Source organism: Neomonachus schauinslandi, chromosome 3, assembly GCF_002201575.2.
Source record: "Neomonachus schauinslandi chromosome 3, ASM220157v2, whole genome shotgun sequence".
NCBI classification, from domain to species: Eukaryota; Metazoa; Chordata; class Mammalia; order Carnivora; family Phocidae; genus Neomonachus; species Neomonachus schauinslandi.
Window position 1 is genome coordinate 105,034,338 of NC_058405.1, and position 23,015 is coordinate 105,057,352.

The window sequence follows — 23,015 nt, forward strand, 5'->3', positions numbered from 1 at the left end:
CACTGAATTCTGTTGCTTCGTTCCAACTGTTCAAACACCCTTACAGTCTTCAGTGCCAACTGGGTCTCTTCTAAATATAAGCATGTCACAAAATTCTACCCTAAGAAGCCTCTTTGTCTTCCCCTCTGTTGTCCATCTTAACAACTCCAGCAGCTTTAAATATCAGCTTTCTTTGCTAATTCCCCAAACTTTAAGCTTAAACCCTAAGCTTTAAGCTCAAGAACTAAAATTTTCAATTACCTGTGTGATATCTCCATCTGACTGACAGCTGGGTCTCATCCACACCTGCAACATTTGCCTGTGACCGACAGCACCACACAGTCTGCTCAAGTGCACCTTCTCAAGGTTCTACTCTCCATACCTAATAATGTCACATGGCAAACTCCTCTCCACCATTACTGACTCTTCTTCTTCTTCTTTTTTTTTTTTTTTTTAAGATTTTATTTGTTTGATAGAGAGTACGAGAGCACAAGAGCATGAGCAGGGTGGGGAGGGAGGGGCAGAGAGAAGGGAGAAGCAGGCTCCCCGCTGAGCAGGGAGCCCCACGTGGGGCTTGATCCCAGGACCCTGGGATCATGACCTGAGTTGAAGGCAGATGCTTAACTGACTGAGCCACGCACCCCCATTTCTGACCCTTCTTCCTGCTCTATTTTCACTCTCTTTTCCATAGCATAAAACACTCATAACTTACTTTATAATTTACTTTTTAAAATATTATATTTTTACTATATAACCACTAGAAGAAGAGGGATCTGTGTGTTCACTCCTGTATTCCAAATGCCTAAAATTATCCCTGACATATAGTAGGCACACAGAAAATATTGTTGAAAGAGTGAATAAATGGCTATTAAGAGTCTACTGCCTATAAGTGAGGCAGAAGTTTTCAAAGCAGAGTTGCTGAGAAGAAAACTCACACATGCCCAGTCACATGGGGTAGAGAGCCTCACACCAACTCCTTTCTTGACATGTCCCTGTGGATGTCTGATCAGATCCTGGTATCTACTTAACGTAAAGCAATTGTATTTGTCATGGTCTCTGAGATCCTGCATGGGCTGACCCCTACCCACCTCCCCAAGCCTTGTCTAATGCTGTTTTCCAATTTGTTTCCAATTCATTTACCATGCTCTTTGGCTTCTCTACCTCAGGGCCTTTGGTCCCATTCTTTACTCTGCGTTGCACCATCATTCCCCATGTCTATGTCTTCACACAGTTTAGCAATTAACCTTAACCATCAATACCTCAAAAAGCCTTTCCTCCCCACTATAATTAATGTGACACCTGCTGCATGCTGCACCCACTCCTCTCTATCAGAGCCATTTACACACACAAGCACTTGTGCATGCACACACACATATACAAACACACTTCTTTGTTTTTTCTTTTTATGGTCCCCCACATTAGAATTTAAGCTCTGTGAGTGCAGGGATCCATACTTCTGATGACCAGTAGTACCTGGCAAATAGTGAGCATCCAATATTTTTTAATGAAAGAAGGGATGGATAAATGAAGGAAATAAGATAATTATATGAATGGTTAAATTTATTGACTTTTTATCCCTCTTTGACACATTTCTTATCTCTTCCACTATCCTCATATACGTTTGATAAATTCTACCATGCTAACTCTGCCTTGCCTCCCATATACATTCTCCCCTTTTCTGCTGTTACTATTCTAGTTATGTTATTCTCTGTTCTTGTCAGGACCATACAATGGATTGTTAGCTGGTCTCTTAGCTCTGTATCTATTTATTTCATTGGCACAATGCTACCAAAGCAATAAGCCTGGAGACCTACCTTATTCACAACACCCCTTGAATCAAAATTGTACAGGTTCATTATTGACCAAAAAATCATGTAAAAACACCTTGGCATGCAAAGTTCTCTATTCTCAGTTCATGTTACATTATCTATCCTGTCCCCTTCTAGGTGTGTCATGATTCCTAATATCATAGAATGTGCCATGTAGCTTTACATTGCAGCCCCTGGCTCAGAGTGCTATGTCATTTAATATATACAACAACATCTTAAGTTAGTTATTATTATCCCTTGGTTTGCTAATGATAAAAATGAAAGTTTGAAAATAATAAGTTCCTTTCTGAGATCTCATAGCTAGTAAGTAATCCCTTGGGATTCAAAACCAGGTATATTTGACTTCAAAGAGCACCTTTATAACATCTACACCATGATAGGTTATCTGCCAACCTTTCATACGCCTACCTATCCTTCAAGTACTTGTTCAAGTGACACCTTTCACACAGTTTTCCAGTCTTGGAGAGAATACCAAATACCTATCTATTACCTGCTTGTTCAGAGCTAAGGAATCATACTTGCCCTCCTTCCCCAGAGAATTGTCCTCAACTGACTGCAGCAGCCTCGATTGGGAAGTTAGAGCCCAAAGGTCAACCAATGACTGATGGAGCATATAAAACAGGACCCCTTCCCTGCCATGGGATTTATGCTCCAAAGCACATCCCCTGTGGCTCAAGCCAAAATGAGAGTTTACCTGAGACACAGTCTTTCTGGCATCTTTCCCTTTCTCTCTCCATCTTTTACAGGTTTCTCCTGAATAACACTCCCGTCATAAATAACCTTTACGAGAATTCCTGTCTCAGGCCTTCCTAAGAACCTTCTAACAGGCAATTCTATAAATTGCTGCCAGAATCCTTCTTTAAAATGAAAATTATGTTACATATACTGTGATTATGTAAGTTAACATCATGTAAGTTGTTAATCTTTTTAAAAAATTAATTGTAGGTGATTAACATAACATAATAATAAAAAAATAATTTTGCAACTTTTCTGTAGGTCCAGAATTAATTAAAAATTAAAAAAATAAAAAGTTAAAGCTCTTTAAAAAAATGAAAATAATGTTTGAGCATATTATGCCACTTGCCTCTTCAGTTGCCTCCCATGTCTCTCTCCTCTTGAAGGAGAATAAAATTCATTCCTTAACAGTGTGTTTGATGTCCCAGATGATCTACGCCTAGCTATCTGGGCACCCTCACTTCTCCCATTTTCCTGAGTTGCTAATATGTTCCTAGGTGTACTAACATTCTTGCTGTTCTTGACACATGCTAAGCTCATTCCTAACTCATAACATGCTGTTTCCTCTGTTTGGAAAGCTCTTTGCTCACATATTCACATAGATTGCCAACTCTATGATGTTCTCTTCTCAAATATCACCTTTCTAGAGACGACTTTTTTGATAATCCATAATTCTACACTCCACATAGTGCCCATTCTTTTGTATATAGCACTTATTAGTATCTGACATGATGTATATTAAATATTCTATCCTCTGGAGGAAGGCAAGTTTCATGAGAGTTGGTAATCTCTTCACTAGAGTTAGAACTTGTCTTCAGCATCTGGAACAATTTCTCATACCAGGTGGGTGTTCAATTAGTACTCGTTAAATCAGTGACTGGAGACAAACTTATGTAAATGAACTAATTCCCAAAGACTGCTCCTTCCCATAAAGAGTAAAAACAATGTAGTTGAAGGAAAATCCTACGACACATTAACAGTTAATAAGAATGTAAGTGCCAAATAGAAATAAAATTGCAACTACATAAGATACTACAAAGCATAGTTATTTAATAATATGTGTTCTAGAAATGTATTCTCTCCTTTGGGGTATAGTGGGCAGGGATGTTGTGTGTGGCATGAAATCCTTGTGGCTCCTGCAGTTCTGAAAATGTTTTATTGTTGAAGAATTGTTAAAGTTAGACCTTATAAGGTGGGTAAGATTCACCTGGGTGCACAAAATTCAGAAGGGCATTCTAGATGGGGAGCCTGGGAGGCAAATGCAATGGGAAAAAAACAGGCAGGCAAAACAAAACAAAACAAAACAAAAAAAAACACACAAGCTCCTGAACAGTCCTGGGGGTATAGAGAGTTTGGAGTGGTAGTTTGGAAGATATAGCTGGGAAGGATATTAAAACCCAATTAAAAAGAGCTGTGAATGAAAGGGCAAGGAACCATGACGTCTGCCTTTTACAGAAATTATTTGTTTTCCCACCTCTTTGCCCATTTAGTTTATGATCCTGTAGGAATATTATCATCTATCCCAGCATCATTAACATATACAAGTAAAAATACCCTAATACATTATAAACTGTCAAAATTCCATGCATGTGAAATCCTACAAATGGCCTTGCAACTTAAGCAATTTTCAAATAATATCCCCATAATATCACTGGCAGTATGATAAGCCCTTGACTTTCAAGTTGGAAAAATACAACATGAAATGTTAATGACTTTCATAAAGTCATACTATAAGTTATTTTATCTGCTTGTAAAAATGATTATATTGCCAACAAACCTAGAAAGAATTGTAACACTAATATGCTGATCATATTGCTCCACATTCTAGACTGTGTCAGAAATACATCATACCTGTGGGTCTTTGCAAATTCTTTTGTACTAAAATCCTTCTCAGAGTACCGTCCATTCCTGCTTCTTCTATGTGGGAGTGGTCCCCAACGACAGTCCAGTACATCATCCTGACGAGACAGGTCAAGTTGGTTAGCTTGCAGATAGTGCTGTTATAACTCAACTTGTTCCCCAAAACAGTTTCTCTTCAGACTGTGTGCATCAGAATCACCCCAGAGTCCCTGAAAAAGCAGATTCCTGGATCCTACTCTAAACCTACAGACTGGGAACCTCCAATAAGGGCGGGTGATTAGGAGTTTTATTTAACATTTCTCTATTTTCCTTTTTGGTCCTTGCCTATAAATGAAAAAGTAAGAGGAAAAAAGGAACAATTCAAGCAAAGGAAAGGAAAGATTTGTGTCAAAATTGTTTAAATTTGTTCATACATACACCTACATCTTTTATTATCACAAATAGCCAAAATACTAATACTCTACACTTCATATGTTCAATATTATGGTTAATGTCTTGAAAATTCAATCTTAGGTTAACAATACAGGTTATGCGTTCATTGCAATGTCCATATAAGACACATACACATACCTACATAGAATGTATAATGTAGCAGCCTTTCAGGAAAACATATATATTGTGTCACCATTTGGTGTGAAAAGGACATGCTTTTGTATAGAAGTAGAGGGAGTTTTAGAAGTCTTGTGAATCTATTATATGTTGAACACTTATTATAGAAAGAAAACTACAGAGCACAGGTGGGAAAAATATCTAAAAATGGATATGCATATCAAGAAATATAAATAGCCAGCTCATTAACCTACCCTCTTTTAGGATTTACAGCAATAGCATAGGGTTCTCCAGCCATGTTTGTTAAGAGTCTGGTGCAGTTGGGGCCATTCAGCTGCCCCACGTTGATAGAGTACCTCAGACTGGTCCAGTGAGTGGTGTAGTAACTGAACCAGTGCATTCTAGAATGATCAGTCCAATAAATATTTCCAGCAACCCAGTCAACTGCAATGTCCCTGGGCCTTTTAAATTCAGGACACTAGGAGAAAACAAAACAACACCACAGTATTTTCAAAAGCAAAGCGGTAGAGGGGAGGTCTGTATACATTGATATTTTACGGGAATAATATCAACACGGTCAGGTGTTAATTGTTACACGGGTTTTTTAAATATCAAAAATGCTCCATTTTATTCTTAATTTTTATAGATATTATTAATTTCACAAATCTTAAGTGCACAACTCATTGGAGTTTAACCTAGCACTGCCTTTGTATAACCACCACCCTGCTAGAATATTTCTAGAATTATAGAAGCTTCACCTATAACTTCTCCTAGTCAGTATTCCTCGAGATTAACCATAATTCCGATGTCTAACAAAATAGATTAACCATAATTCCGATGTCTAACAAAATAGAATAAACAAATTCATATAAATAGTATTATACTGTTCTATTCCTGACTTCTTTTACTCAACATTGTATCTATGAAATTCATTCATGTTGTTGTACATGCCAGTTACTAATACTTTTTTATTGATGGGTAGTATTTCATTTTATGAATATGCCACAATTTTTCACCATTTTACTGATGATATCCATTTGGATTATTTATAATTTTAGGCCACTAAACCAAAGTCATGAATGTTCTTGTATATGCCTTTTGGTGGACACAAACATTCATTTCTGTTGAGTATTTAGCAAGGAATAGAATTGTTGAGTCTTAAGGTATACATATACTTAGCTTGGATAGATACTACTAGCATTTTTTTTTTTCAGAGTTTGTACAAATATACACTCTTCTCAGCAATTTAAGGAAGTCCCAGTTGTTCTGCATCCTCACCATATATAATTTGATTTAAAAATTGCAAAAATGTGTTAGTACAGATGGACATATTTAGAGAGATACTGTATTCAAACGTATTTTAAGGAAAGTTACAATATCTGTCATTTATATTAAATTTACTAGCTTGGATTTTCTGCTTTATATTGTATTATTGAATTATTGTGAGACAGAAAAGTAAGGGAGTTCTTTGCAAATAGACAGCAAGGAAAATAATGTATGCTCTGTGCCCTTCAATTAATTTGATCACTTCCAGTAGGAAATAGTGTCATAATTAATTTGACATAGTCAGGTTTATTGTGCATAACCAAAAGTGAGAAAGGATTCCCAGGGGTATTATATCAAGAATGGAAACAATTATTTGAAGGTGATTATAACTAGACATGTGGTCAATGTGTAAGAACATCATTAGGACCTGGCAACCAGTGGAAATATGGGTTTTTAACACATGACAGTTTCTTGTGTGGATTACTAGTGAACGAATTCTATTGAAGGAGTGAGTGGACTTGGATTAAAAGAAGAGAAACTAAACTCAAAAAAAGAACATGAGATATCAATAAACAGGAATTGCTAGCCACTGCCTGCTGTGAGATTACTGGGCTCTCAAGGAAGGAAAATATGGCCTGAACTAAACACAGAACCCATAGAAATTTCTAACGACCTTTATTATCAGTCTTTTCACCTACTGATTTAAAAACTGAAATTATGAAATTTATAGTAACATATTCCTCAACTCTAACAATAAATACTATCCATCTACCCAGTGATAGCTCAGTGATGTGTAACAAAAAGCACTCTGCAATACAATATGCTTTAGAAACAGTATAAATAATAGTCACAGGTGGGTAGAATATAAATATTTGTCCTAGCCAAACCACAAGATTATTTTCAAATGTTCCAGTATCATTTAAATTAACGGTAATTTTTTTCCTGTTTTGGCAGCATATAAAAGTAAATATATGAACAATGGCATGGGTATGTCACGGTAAGTCATAGATTTATAAATATGACAGACAATGAAGAAAATAACCATTATAAGCTGGTTAGGGTCTGTTGGAGCATATTTATCATTTTCTAACACTAGTGAAGCGAACCCTCAGCATGCAAAAAAATATATTGGTTATCTAGCATGAGCATAGAAAAATATCTAGTTTCCCTTTATCAGATGTAAATATATACACATGATTTCCTATCCTAAGAGTATACTTGCTAAAATAGGACACATTCCATGCAAAGTTCCACTTTTTTGAATTTAGGATTTTCATTTTGTTTTACTCATTATTTTTTCTAAAAAAAAAAAGTCTGATTATCTTTCCAATCTATACTTCTACACCTGGACTGCAGACAATTAAAAACCTGAATTCTTTATTTTCATAGAACATTCAGAAGTTTGATTAAGTGATCAGGTAAGCAGACTGGTGAAGATTCTACTAATGGCAAATTCTAGAAGGATAAATCAAATTTATGTCACATTACTAGGGTAAAAAATATGGCTTAGGGGAAGGGAAAAATGTTACTTTCCAATGCTAATCACAAAGAGATACTGATGGAGTCATTTAAATCTATACATTTATTCTCTGGTTCCCTGATCAAGGAATCCCTAATGTCACTCCAGTATCAACTAAAGTAGTTAGAATATGGGGTAAAGGACATCACACCCAATAAATTCAACCTATGGTCATAAATCATCGGTGACAAGATGATTCTCAGAGAATAATGGCATCAGGGTGAAGATGTTCCCAGATGTTCATCTTCACTGACTTCACAACATACTGAATGCTCAATGATTCTCAACACTGAAGAGAGAGGAACTGAACAGAAAAAGAACAATAACAAGAAAGCAACAGGATGCTCCCATTGTCAAGGAAACTATGGCCAAATTAGGAAATCACCCTTTATAATGAGTTCCATAGGAATGAAATAATCCCTCTCTATTGCCCACAGTTTGATCAGGATTGTGAATAGTATTAGCATATAAAAGGGACTCTAGTATTAAATGGATGTTGGCGGGGGAGTGGAAGGTGGAAATTCCTGTTGGATCTTGATATAATAAAAAAAACAATTTGTGGAGAGGTTCAAAATCAAACATGTGAATACAAAAAGTGGGCAAACACAGTAAAATAAACAGGTTCTGGGAGAGGAATGGAGTCTGACATGGGACAACAGAAAACAGGAAAGCTAAGCCATTTGCTTCTAAAGAGGTGAAAAACAAAACAAAACAAACAGACACATCAGATTCAAAAGAAGAAGAAAATATAAAACTCTCATTGCCCCTTTGGTTAGCTCACTAGACAGACAGGCCTGTGAGCTAGAGGCACTAATGAAATATGTCATGTTGAAGAGACTGTAGAGGCAAGCAGTTACCCTGACAACAAAAGGCGTTGCTCATATTATTGCACAAAGTGGAAGACACATTTTGACTGCTTTCTCCAGGCAGATGATTTCTTTCCTAATAAGCTCTCTAAATACACAGCCAAAGTTTTGAGGCCTGAGGCATTCTTCTTTGTGGAGATATATTAGTCCAATGAATGAAACACTTAAATCTTACAGAAAAATTGGCAGACTTGTAACAAAATTAGAGGTTACTACTTTAAACAACTAATCCTTTACAGCTGTGGATTGTAAGGTATCTGTCACAATTCCAGCTTCAGGAAACTAAAGCTGTAAGTCACTGGAGACATTTGATTTAAATCAAGGAAAGAGGAAAATCTATGCAGTGGGACTTCAAGCATTTGAACCGTGGAAATACTGTCCTCTTTTTAAAAAAAATTCCTATAGGGCGCCTGGGTGGCTCAGTTGGTTGAGCGACTGCCTTCAGCTCAGGTCACGATCCTGAGAGTCCCAGGATCGAGTCCCACATGGGGCTCCCTGCTCAGCAGGGAGTCTGCTTCTCCCTCCGACCCTCCCCCCTCTCATGTGCTCTCTCACTCTCTCTCTCTCTCTCATTCTCTCTCTCAAATAAATAAATAAAATCTTTAAAAAAAATTCCTATAGTTAGCAATATACTTTAAGAAAATACAGTTAACACAAGGGTAGATTGAAGTAGTCACATATTTTATCTATGTGCTATTTTTTTCATGTAAGAAAAGAAAATTTGGCTCATTTTACTAAAGTTAATTATCCTGTAATGTAAAGCTATTAAAACAGGGGCGCCTGGGTGGCTCAGTTGGTTAAGCGACTGCCTTCGGCTCAGGTCATGATCCTGGAGTCCCTGGATCGAGTCCCGCATCAGGCTCCCTGCTCGGCGGGGAGTCTGCTTCTCCCTCTAACCCTCCCCCCTCTCATGTACTCTCTCTCTCATTCTCGCTCTCTCAAATAAATAAATAAATCTTTAAAAAAAAAAAGCTATTAAAACAAAGCTGTAAAGCCACTCTAAAGTGTGTGTGCGTGTGTGTGTGTGTGTGTGTGTGTGTATGGTGTACACACACTAAATGAAAAGGCTATTTACACTTTTGGCCTATAATATATGAATCAGATTAAATTCTCATAAACCAGGAAATAGAAGTAAAATAATGACTATGCAAATTCTGAACATTACTAAATTATATGGCTTAATAATATTATAAGATATGTGGATAAATATTATTTCAATCTAGAAGCTCATATAGCAATGGGGAAATCCAAAAGAACCAAGAAAAAATTATATTTGGAGTCAGAATGTGTAAGAGTTCCAAAAACACTTCAGGAAGGGAATCCCTGCCTTCTATCTACAATTTATTCTGAGGAACAGATTATTTCAATTTGAGTAATTTTAAATCTTTATTTATCTACATTAAGACCATGTCTACCTGGCACAAACTCCTCTTAGGGGGGAAAAGAAACTAAATAAAAGTATGTAATTCTTGGACAATTTCCAAAAAGACCACATTTGTCTTTGGATTATAGACTCAATATTGTATGTGACTTTGTCTTTTTTTTTTTTTTAGCATACTCAGTATTCTTTAAACTTATCCATCATTTACCACCCTCCCTCCAAAAAAAAAAAAAAAAAAAGAGAGAGAGAAAAGAGCAAAACTGGCTCTCAAAACCTTCTTCACACTATTAGGGTAAAAAAAAAAGATATGGAAGATTAAAAAGCACATTAAATTTGGAATCAGAAACTTGGCGTAAAATAATCCTAGTTTCTCCATAAATTATGTGATATATAAAATAAAGGTTTTGGATTAGATGATCTGTAAAATTCTTCAGACTGTAAACATTAAATTATATAGCAGTTTAATAATATTATCCATTCTATGTAAGCCTGCATTTTACATAGCTTTAAGGGTATATCTAATGCTAATAGTGAATTTTCATGCATTAGTATGTGAAAAATTTGTTGGTACTTATGGGAACAATTTTGATATCATCCCCCAGAATTAAGGAATAAAGGTGTCTTCTGACATTTACAATTTAAACAAGCATAACACTTGAGATGGAAAGCAGAGCTATCTGAAAGTGGAGATTGCAAAGTGGTAGATTGAGGACTAAATTTAAGTTCAAGTAAACAAAACTTTTAGGTATATTTTAACTTTAAAATTAAGATATCACCTTAAAATCAAGTTTTCTTTTTCTTTTAGCATTTACTAATGAATCATTGAACATTATATCAAAAACTAATGATGTAAAAAAAAGAATCAAGTTGTTTTTTTCTTAAAAATTGAGGATATATAAGATAGTATATAAAAAGCAGGGCAACATTACAGAAAAACAGAGTCGATCAGCTGCTGCCCCCTGATTTAATGGAACATGTATTGAGTTTGCCTCTCTTACCTGGGTCCCTAATGTTATGTCAAATCTGTTTCACTCATTTATCTTACCCATATAGCTGGTTTGCAGCCCATGCCTTAAAGAGACAAAAGAAGTTGACCTTATTGGATAAATCATGTATCAATAAGAAAGGGAGTTAAGACAGCAATAAACACATAGAAAAAGAGTCACAGAAGCAAATGTTGATACTGTCTCCAGAATCATTAAGTAAGCATCTTGTGGATGACAGAAATATTCAGTATATGTAGCAGATACATATATATGTGTGTGTGTGTGTGTACATATGTATATGTATATAATTATGTACAAATTTGGCTCTTATAAAGAGCTTTTATATAAAGAACTTATACAGCTCAACACCAAAACCCCAAATAATCCAATTAAAAAATGGGCAGAGGACATGGGAAGACACGTTTCCAAAAAAGACATACAGATGATCAGTAGATACATGAAAAGATGCTCAACATCACTAATCATCAGTAAAGTGCAAATCAAAAGCACAATATCACCTCACATCTGTCAGAATGGTTAAGATAAAAAACACAAGAAACAGTAAGTGTTGGTGAGAATGGGGAGAAAAAGGAACCCTCTTGCACTGTTGGTGGGAATGCAAACTGGTGCAGCCACTGCATAAAACAGTATGGAGTTTCCTCAAAAAATTAAAAATAGAATTACCATATGATCCAGTAATTCCACTAGTGGGTATTTACTGAAATAAAACTAAAACACTAATTCAAAAATGCTCCCCTATGCTTATTGAAGCATTATTACAATAACCAAGATATGGAAGCAACCTAAATGTCCATCCATGGATGAATGGATAAAGAAGATGTGGTGTATATATGCAATGGAATATTACTAGATAAAAAAAAATGAAATCTTGCCATTTGCAACAATGTGGATGGATCTAGAGGATATAATGCTAAGTGAAATAAGTCAGAGGAAAAAATGCCATATGATTTCCACTCATATGTAAAATTTAAGAAACAAAACAATTGAACAAAGAAAAAAGGAGGAGAAAAACCCAATTCTTAAATATAGAAAACAAAGTGGTGGTTGCTAGAGGAGAAATGGGGGTGGGGAGGGATGGGTGAAATAGGTGAAAAGGATTAAGAGCTTACTTATCATGTGATGAGCACTGACTAATGTATGGAATTGTTGAATCATTCATTATATTATACACCTGAAACTTACATAACCCTGTATGTTATATACTTGAATAAATACATTAGGCTCTTGTAGTTCAATGTATCTCATACATCAAATATATTCACATTATAAATATGTGTGTGTGTGTGTGTGCAACAACGCTGAGTTTTATACATCATTTTCTGGCTAGCTTCATTAAAATTAGTTTCCTACTGTCTTATCATTCCTCAAACAAACTAACATTCCAGTTTATAAGTCTAAACAGAACCTGGAATAATAATGAAGTCACCTTGAATGATACTTCTTGGGCATTCAATTGACTTTCTTTAGATAATAGTCAATCTTTCTGTGAGCCTGTCCCTTCAAACAGTAACAGTTGGTTCAATTTTGAAAGACTCGAAAACATGTTATTTGGGCTAAGATCTATAATGCCTAAGCAAGACCAATGTTAATGATAGTAATAATAATGAAAATGATGTCTTCTTAATAAAGGACCTTCTGTTCACCGGGATAATTAAGAGAGGCAAAGGAAAGAGCATGCTTGAAGATTCTGAAATGAAGTTGCATTCCTGGAAATTAAATATAATGTATTTATGGCTAGGAAAAAAAAAAGTGTGTTTGTGGGTATATATGTGTATGTTCACAGGTGTGTAAGGAAATGGGAAGGGTATGGTGTAAGATGAGACTGATATCACGGAGAGGCTTATAAACCAATGAGTTTTCAATGGAAAACCATTGGAAGGATTTAAGTGGGGGAGATATGATGATTATATTAATGTTTTAAAATTATGTTGGCTATAATGTGGAAAATAGCTTAGGACCGGGGACAAGAAGTGGATACAGGATAATCAGAGGAGGCTTACTGAATGGACCTTAGAAAGGAAAATGTGGAATTGTAATCTGAATTTTTGTGAGAGAAAAGTGGATAAAAATGGGATATATCTGGAGATAAAAATATTTGATCTTATAATGAATTGAAAGCAAGGATGAGAAGAATAACTTGTAAAGTATAATTTTTCAAGATCAATATACTATTGCCATGTATACCAAAGATTTTCAATTAATTTATTGCTTGTAACCCTTAAAAAATACTATGTACCTACTTTATGACAGATCCTGTTCTAGGTGTTAGGATTACATATAGAAGTGGGCAAAACAGCAAAAATACCTGCCATGGGAAAATTTACTTACAGCAAGGTAAGGTTCAGAGGAAATAATAAATGTAGTAGGTAAGTAAATTATATAGTAGTTTAATAAAGATATGTACTGTGAGAGTGAAAAAAAAAAAAAAGAGTAGTGTGTTGAGGATCCAGGGTGGGAGTGGGACAATAGATTGCAATTATCGATACATTATGTATCCATAAGATGGCATTTGAGGAAATTCTTGAAGAAGTTTAGGAATTGAGCCATGACGGATATCCAGCTGAAGAACACTTAGGCTAAGAGAACATTTCAGGAAAGGCCTTACATTAGTAGGTACTGATAGGTTTTACAAATACCAAAGCATCCTTGGAGAAGCATAAGGGAGAAATTAATAGGAGATGGAGTCAGAGAGGAGACCAGACCTTTTAAACCTTTGTAAGGATGAGAAATTTGTCTTTTGAATGGGGAACCACTAGATATCTTTGATCAGAGATGTCATGTGATCTAATTTATGTCTTAGAAGGTGCATTCTGGTGATTGTGTGGTAAGTAAGAAGGAAAGCAAAAAGACCAGTTAGGAGGCTACTGCACTAAGTCAGAAGAAAGATGATGGTGATTTAAAAGTAGGTATTTAAAGTCAAGCTGATGTAAGGTAGTTAACTCCTAGCATATGTTGAAGGTACATTCAATAGGATCACCTGATTTGGGAATTATGAAAGAAGGATCAATAGTAACTCCTAAGATTTTTTTTTTAAGATTTATTTATTTATTTTGAGAATGGAGGGGCAAAGGGAGAGAGAATCCTGAAGCAGATTCCCCACTGAGTGCAGAGGCCAACATGGGGCTTGATCTCACCACCCTGAGATCATGACCTGAACCAAAACCAAGAGTCAACCACTTAACCAACTGAGCCACCCGGGTACCTCGTAACTCCAAGATTTTTACTTTGAGCCCCTGGAAAATTGATTTGCCATTAAATGAGATTGGGGAAGTAGATTTTGTGAATCATGAGATGTTTATTTTTAGGCATGCTATTTTGGGAACATTTTTTAAAATCCTCCAGCTCCCTGTCCTCGGGGAGTCTGCTTGAAGATTCTCTCCCTCTGCCCCTCCCCCTAACTCAAGTGCACTCTCTATCTCTAAAATATATAAATAAATCTTTAAAAATTCCAAAAGAAAAAGCAAAGTAAGCAGTTGAACAGAGCCTGATAGCAATTTGGTAGCTGTGAGCATGTGGGTATGTATTAAACCATTAAACTATATAAACTCTATAAGGAAGTGAGAAAAGGTAGAAGAAAGAGGATCAAGGTCGGGGCCTACAGGCATTCTAATATTCAGAGGGAAGGAGAAAAAGATGTAGCAAGAAAGACTCAGGTGAGAAAAAATGAAGTAAGAGACCAATAAAAGAATAACTATATTGGTGATTCATCTTAGAATCATTTTCTATTTCAGGGTTATTATTACATAAAATGATGTAACAAACACAAAAGATCTACTTAAAGTTTGGTTGGAGAGACTGATATTACTATGTAGAAAATGGTTTCTCAGCTATTGACATTTCAGTCAGGATCATTTCTTGTTATGAGGAACTAGCCTATGTACTGTAGAGTTTTAAGTAGCCTCCCTGGCCTCTACTATGCTCACCGAATGCCAGCAGCACTCCTCCGTTGTGACAATAAAAAAGTATCTCCAGACATTGCCAAATGTCCCCTGTGGTGGGAGATCATCCTCAGTTGAGCACCACTGATGTAGAACTACTGAGTGTTCTCTGATGTCTGCTTCCTCTGCGATTTTCAGCATTTGTCAAGGTCCTTAATTAACATCTGTCACGAAACTTACTGAATGCTTCTTTGTCCTCATTTACTTGATCTTTTGGCAGTGCTAGAAATATAACCTCAATCTCTTTCTCAAAATAGTCTCCTATCTTAGCTTCTGTGACACTACATTCTCTTCTATTCTCCTAATTCACTTCCCACTCACTGTCGTCATTTTAACCTGGCTTCAGAGCTTGGTTCCAGGCTTCTTTACTTCACCTGTACTCTCTTCTTGGTAATCTAACCAGGCTTCATGGTTCTAGATATCTTGTCTATTCTTCTATTCCTTAAAACATATCTCCAATCCAGAGACTTAGATCAAGCCTTGAATACACCACTATTTGACAATTCACTCCTACAACCCCTCACTTAGATCTCAGACTTAACATGACTGAAACCAAACCCACAATTTACCGTTTTCACTACCCATCAAGTTGTAAAATCTACGTCTTGAGTCCTTCCTATACTCATCTTCTACATTCATTCTATTTGCGAACTTTGTTAAACTTATACTCACTCCCTTCCATTTCATTGAGACTATAATACTACAACCTACCACCATTTGTGCTCCAACTTGGAGCACAGTCGTCCTATGTGGTCTCTTTCTGTTCCAGCTTTGCCCCCACCAAATCCGTTCTCTACATAAAAGTAAAATAGTTGTCTTAGACATAAATAAGATGACATTACTTCCTCCTCATCTTTTAGGTCTTCACTCAAATCTCTTTAAATGGGCCTTTATGGAGCATCCTATTCAAAGAAGTCTTACAACACTTGAGTTTTTCTTTCTTGGTCCATTATGTATTTCCTTCAATATAATTTTCAAAATTAGGATTTTTGGTATTTATTTATTTATGAATTTACTTGACTTTGTCTTTGTTCCCCAGAATATAAGCTTCAGGAGAATAAGACTTTGTTATTATTTTGTATCCTAGGAACCCAACACTAAACCTAACAAACAGGACTCCTTAAATAAAGCTTTGGGTATGAATGAAAAAATTTGACTGGTTCACCTTAAAATGCTATACAATATGTTCAATAATATCCTTAGAATTATTAATTGTGGAATCATATGTTTTATATATTCCTATAAGATTTATGTTCAATAAAATTTTGAATATTGATCACAACTGTTACAGAACCATTTAATGCCAATCAGCATACATTGTTGAATGCCTGTCTTATGCAATCAGCAATGAGCACATAATGGAAATAACTTAATGATTTGACAGTTTTAGATTTCCTCCAAAGAAATCATAATAAATGATTGTAGTTGTTAAATGGTTTGAATAAACTCAGATGGTTTGAAAAGTATTCTTGAGAAGCAAGTGTAGACAATTTCAAGGTAAAGTTATAATGATTACCATAAATTTATAGTAATTAAGAAAATTAATTTAAAAAATGGAAAAAGAAACTATCAATTTCTACTAGTATTCCAATGTCCTAAAACAAGACTTTGTTTTTTGCTAAAACTTGTGTACACACATGAACTTTGTGAGCACACAAGCATACCTATGCACTTGTGTGTGTGTGTGTGTATGTATAGGTGTGTATGTGTGTGTGTGTGTGTGATGTACACAAACCCATATATTGGGGTTTGAGGTTTATAACTAGGTCCCCAATTAGAGATGGAAACCTATTAAATAAAACTTAGTTGGATATTTTCTTAAAAGCTCTCAGGGAAAAATAATTGCCTAATCAACTTACTGAAGAAAAGATATGATTATTAATGAATAAAACTATAAGCATTTTCATTCTGAAATCCTCTTTTGCATAATAGAGAATATGCCAAAAATGGTATCTCATATTCACTTCTCAAAATTAGGTAGATCAGATAAACCATTTGTTTTGCTCAGGAATATTTAGCTATTTAATGGTAAAAATCTAATCTGTATTTTTAAAATCATTTGCATTTCTCCAAGCATTGACCTACTTTGTCATCAAAAGTACCTACTTTAGTACTTCATACTAAAAATGATAAATTGCCAGAAAGTATGTATAATTGTTGCATAATGCTATCATACTCTGTTCTGACTACTAAAATTCAAATTCAGAAATCTCATTATGCTTTACATATAGATTGAATCATGTCACCTTTTATGTTTTAAATTATTTAATTTTCTTAAAGGAAAAAAAATACATCCATTTTGTATAGCCCAGGGGGCTAGAAAATCATAAGCATTTCTATCTGTAAATAACTTAGACTGCATTTGAAATTTAAATTTATCATCATAATTAGTATTCAAGGCATTTTCACAGATTATAGAAGAGTATTCCCTTCACGACTTCCAAAAAAAGATCATATTGAAAATTACCTTCCTTTAGAATAGGCTTTGGTTAACATTTAGTTGTCTGAGTAATATTCTTCTAATTTCTGATACAACATATTTCCTACACTTTACTGAGATGGAAATATTCTATTATTCTGTAAACACAAAGCATCCTCTTCAAGACATCCTGTTATCCCATGGCTAACACCTTCCATTTGGTTCACTGGTAACCCCCTCTCTCTCTACCCCCCCCCCACCGTGCTCGCTCTGTCTCTCTCAAATAAAAAAATCTTTAAAATATATAAGATATATACAAGTAAATAAATATATAATATACAAGCAAAATATACACATTTATATATTTCTATGCATTAAGGATAAAAACTTAGTTATCAAACTATAAGCAAATTTGGCTTCGGGTCTATAATAAACTCTGTTCACTAGAAGAAACTGGTTATATATTAATTATTAATCTCCCCAGACAAAACTAAAATAATTATCAAATAATTTTCACTGAAAAAATTATGTCAAAGATGTATTTTTAGAAAAAAAATTCAGAAAAGAGTAAGTTGCAAAATTTTTCATGTGATTACATGCATCTTAGAGAAGAACATCTTGTCAATCATCATCAATACCATCATTGTCATCATCAGAAGCATCATCATCATCCTGTTAATAGCAAGCGTCTATAGAGTACTTATTATGTGCCAAGAACTATTAACACTAACATACAATCAGTATATGCATGTAAATATATATATATATATATATATATATATATATATATATATATTCCTCACTAAAACCTCACGAAATAGAGAGGGCAGAGCAACTAAGAGGCTAGTAAGCAATAGGAACAATATTAAAACCCAGGCAATGTAACTCCACAGTACATACTCCTTATCACTTCATTAATTAGTTACCGTCAGAGCAATGTTTTTGCAAAGCAGACTGTGTGTTACAGATAAAGAAAGCTAAAGCTAGTCAAGACTAAACCAGCTTTTTGGTCTGATAGCAAGTGAGTAAGTGAAGGAAGGCAGAGGGATCTATTAGATTTTTTGCCTCTTTCCTAGAACTGTTCTTAATAGAACTTAAAGGTATTTTATAAAACTCTATTTGGTGGAGGAGGAGTTGAAGAAACAACTCTGATATATATGGATTTTTTATTTATTTATTTATTTATTTTTTATTCTTATGTTAATCCCCATACATTACATCATTAGTTTTAGATGAAGTGTTCCATGATTCATTGTTTGTGCATAACACCCAGTGCTCCATGCAGAATGTGCCCTCCTCAATGATATATATGGATTTTTACTCACAATTAATTTAATCTAACCTGAATTAGAAAGGTAATATAACTTCATTAAAACCAGATTATTGCTATCTACCTGATAAAAATGTATTCCAGCTTTCTATCAAATGGTATTCATGCAGTTCTAATCTTTATGGTAGATACCACCGCAAAAGGTAGTAAGGACTTCCAGATAGGTACCTCTGATTCTTTTCGAATACAAAGCTTCAATTATATCCTACTGTGATAGCACTTGACTTTTTGGTTGTATGGGAATGGGCCAGGTCTCATAAAAATAAGTATTTATCTGTCATTTTTCTCCCAGGTTACCTCAAAATATAAAATGCACAATAAATTGACATGCCCTAAAACAAAAAAGGACAGTCTACAACCACAAATCTAAACAAATGCTCTAGTTTATTTTTCTCAAAAGGAATAACCATGATAATCAACATGTCCATCATACACCAGCAAACAATATTGCTCTGTTTTGGATGTTCCCTGAAATAGAGTTATCAGGAGTCAGAAGAAATGGTTACACAATTTAGTTGATCTCCTGCCCTAGAAGAGAGGTATATTTCTCATATTGTTAAAAATGAAATAATATTCCCTGCATATTTTGATAGTTTATTTTCTAACATAAAAACAAAGTAATGATTCCTGATCTTATCTCATGATGAAAAAAACTCACGTTCATAATATAATGCTAAATAATACAAAATATAAAATGTGCTAGAAATATTAGGTATTATTCATTACCATTCTTACATAGCTAAAGCAAATGTACTTAAAGAAAACCATAATATATAATTAAATTATATGCAGCTGTGAGAATAAATGAGTAGGGAAATGTTTGATTTCTGTATAGGGAGAATATTGGGAGAAATAATTGAATATACTAATTACCTCCTATAATCAGATATTGCGATTGATAGATTAAAAAAATAGGGAGGTGGAAAAGTATGAGCCTTCAAATAGTCAATGTTATTTACTTACAATCAAGCCACTGTTTGCTTGCCTTTTTTCTCTGCCATGGATCCTTTTGTAGAAAATTCCGCCTGGATTAAACTGAGTACTCCAAATAATCATATCTCTTTGATAATATACATCCATCCCTGTTATCCTTGAATTATGTTCAATATGAGAAATTTGTTGATGATCGCCACTGTAGTTGAATGGATATATAAAACCCAGGATATCAGTGTCATTAGCAATGTAGAGAACTTGATCTTCAGAGCCTGGAGATTATTATAATAAAATACAAAAATAAAGTAAATTTCAACTAATGTAAAAGCAATAATTGCACTTTTAAATTATTTTGAATTATTATTCTTAACACAGTTTCTTGCTCAGTAAAAATCAACCAATTTTATATCATGTTATAGTCTCTATGACTTATTTCTAATACACACTTACCTAAACATTTCTAATAGTTATTGATGTAGGTTTTCCCAGGGCAAAGCTTACCTTATGACTAGAAATTAGGTATTTGTAGTAGATATCCTTTTCATAAAGAGGGATCTCTATTTGATAAATTGCAATACATTATGTTCTAAAGCTTCGATCCTCAATATTCAGATGGTATATTGTGTACTCATTAAGCATCAAACATTCCTGAGCATTTAGTTTATGCATCGAGTCATCATTTTCTTAGGTTAAGAAATGAAAATTAAGGGCGCCTGGGTGGCTCAGTTGGTTAAGCAACTCCCTTCGGCTCAGGTCATGATCCTGGAGTCCCGGGATCGAGTCCCGCATCGGGCTCCCTGCTCAGCGGGGAGTCTGCTTCTCCCTCTGACCCTCCCCCCTCTCATGCTCTCTCTCTCTCATTCTCTCTCTCAAATAAATAAATAAAATCTTAAAAAAAAAGAAATGAAAATTAAGGGGGGAGAGTCTTCTTCTAATATTCATATATCTCAAATATTCTTTTATTTTTATTATAAAAAGATGTCAATATTTACTACATTAAAATACCATAATGTCAATATTATTTAGGATCTTGTTAGTAGATCCCTGTAACCTGAAGTTTTGAAACCTACAATACAAAACTAATGTCATTTGCATATTGAGACAAGTAAAAACCTAGTGAATTCTGAATATACTAATTAAAATATTAATAAAACCATAAAGATTGAATTGCATATACTCTATCTGCAAATTAAAAAAAAAAAATTGTGAAGTGAAGTTCGCCCTACAGGTTTAATAGTTCTTACATGGTTATGTTTGTCTACTCTATGGCAGGCACTGTGTTAAAACTTTCATAATTTATCTCCTCCTCTTATGGAAAGTAGGGATTCATATTTCCATTTTACAGATAAGGAACTGAGGCTCAGAGAGTTTAATAACTTCCCCAAGGCCACATATCAGAAAGAGGCAATGCTAGGATTCAAATTCAAGTACATTTACCTGTCCGCCCATCCTTAATCCACTATATCATGTTATTTTCCACCTGTAATAACTGTCTTATTAACATTGTCCAATCATGCCCTGTAACTAACAATATCTGTTACAATATTATTTAGTAAAAACTAGAGCATGAAAATTCATACCTAAAAAAGTCCCAAATACCCAGTTTTTTTAAGTTTTAAAAATGATATTCTTAAGTAAACGAGGTCTGAATTAAAGCAGGATTTTATTTTAAAACCTTTTAAATTCCAACTCAAAATTCCATTCTCCTTATAATGCTAACCTTTAACCTGTTATTTTTATCCATCGGTATAATAATATTTCTCAAATACACTGAGAGCAGGCCATAAAGAAAGATACTTTATATTCTATCACATTGGCTTATAAACTTTTCCCTCCTCCTGACAGATTTTTCAAGCACAAAAGTGATTTGAACAGTAACCATGTATTTGGCAATCATATCTATAAACCATCCCAGATTAGATTAAGAATGACAACAAACCAACTTGGCAAATTAGCCAATATTAAAAAGAGATTTATTTATATTTTCAGGCATGGAGCTATTGCTAAAATATAATATGAAGCATCATTTCCCCCCATAAGATATTTATAGCAGTTATAATAGCATTTAAAATCATTGTTATAACCTTACCTTTTGCTATGCAGGTGTTATTCCTTTCCTGAAAATTCTGGTCACACACACATTTATACGACCCTTCCATATTTATACATTGGTGGGAACATGTGCCAAACACCAAACATTCATTAAGATCTAGAAGAGAAGAGCTTAATATAGCATCACCATACCCTCAATTAGTGCTTCCATTCTTCCCACATTTAAAGAAAGACAAATTTTTCTTCCTTCAACTTCTTATTTCTATTTCTTTTATTGCCTTTTTAAAACTCTCAAGTGTGTGATTTGCTGTGTCATATTTTCTGGCCATAACAATTTTTTTTTACAATAGTTTCACTATAATAATTCATCAATTGTTTGTACATTGCTTTTTAACCCACTTAACACATTCAAATAGCCCTTTCAAACTTCCCTAGTATTTTCATTCACTCAAACGAACACTTCTTGAGGTTTCCTTTTAAGACTGTTTCTGACGATCTACCTCCATACCTTTGTACTATCATATAATGTCCTATAATCCCCTTGCCCACCTTGACGTAGAGAATTTTTACTAATCTCTCAAAATCCACCTGAAGTGAAACCTTTCTTGTTTTCCACCAATATATACCCATCCCATAGTTTCTCCACTGTCTGGTTGTTTCTCTCTGATAGCACTGTACCTACTATATTTCACATATGTGGCCATAGATTCATATCCCCTACTTGACTTTCAGCCCCTTTAGGGCTTAAATTATAATTAACTTTTTATTGCCTGCATGTTACACAATTCCTGGCAAAAAAAATGAAGATACAGATACACATGTAACACACGTCTGGCTTCATATATATGAAGTGACGATGTTACAAGAAGGGCTATGTGAAATAATAGCAACAAAACCCTGAATATCTGCAGATAAATAAATCCATGTACATCATATGTAATAAATAAATCACAGGCAATATTCTGTGGCTTAGCACATGCCTCTAATTTTAATGGCTTAAGCAGAGCCAACAGTGACGTCAGGTGATTCTGGTGAATTACTACTTTCTCTATTTTCAGTCAGCTTAATTCTTCCACTCTTTTTATCACGTTGCCCTCATTATGTAATAAATCTGTGAGATACATCCTTCTTTTGAGTTGGAAAATTCAAGGATAAGCACAGCAATAATAATTATCTTTCATTTAGTTCTCAACTGTGTTCCAAAGCCTCAGTGGTAGAGATCAGGAATTTCCCAGGGACACTTGGAATGAGTGGCAAGGCTCAAATTCAGGCTTTCTGATTCTGTTGTCTCTACCAAGATACTTCGCCCAAGCTGAACTTAGGCACTCTCACGATAATTCATTTCTGTGTTT

At 34.6% G+C, this 23,015-nt stretch overlaps 1 protein-coding gene across 1 annotated transcript in view; it reads right to left on the bottom strand.

The window, feature by feature from the left end:
• LRP1B (LDL receptor related protein 1B) overlaps positions 1–23,015 on the bottom strand; it is a 1,499,204-nt gene that overhangs the window by 88,756 nt on the left and 1,387,433 nt on the right. Inside the window, exons 76-79 of the mRNA XM_044913608.1 lie at positions 21,701–21,820; positions 19,642–19,883; positions 5,207–5,430; positions 4,395–4,501 (exon numbers count right to left, since the gene is read on the bottom strand). Coding sequence (XP_044769543.1) covers positions 4,395–4,501; positions 5,207–5,430; positions 19,642–19,883; positions 21,701–21,820 — 693 coding nt within the window. The remainder of the gene's footprint in view (positions 1–4,394; positions 4,502–5,206; positions 5,431–19,641; positions 19,884–21,700; positions 21,821–23,015) is intronic.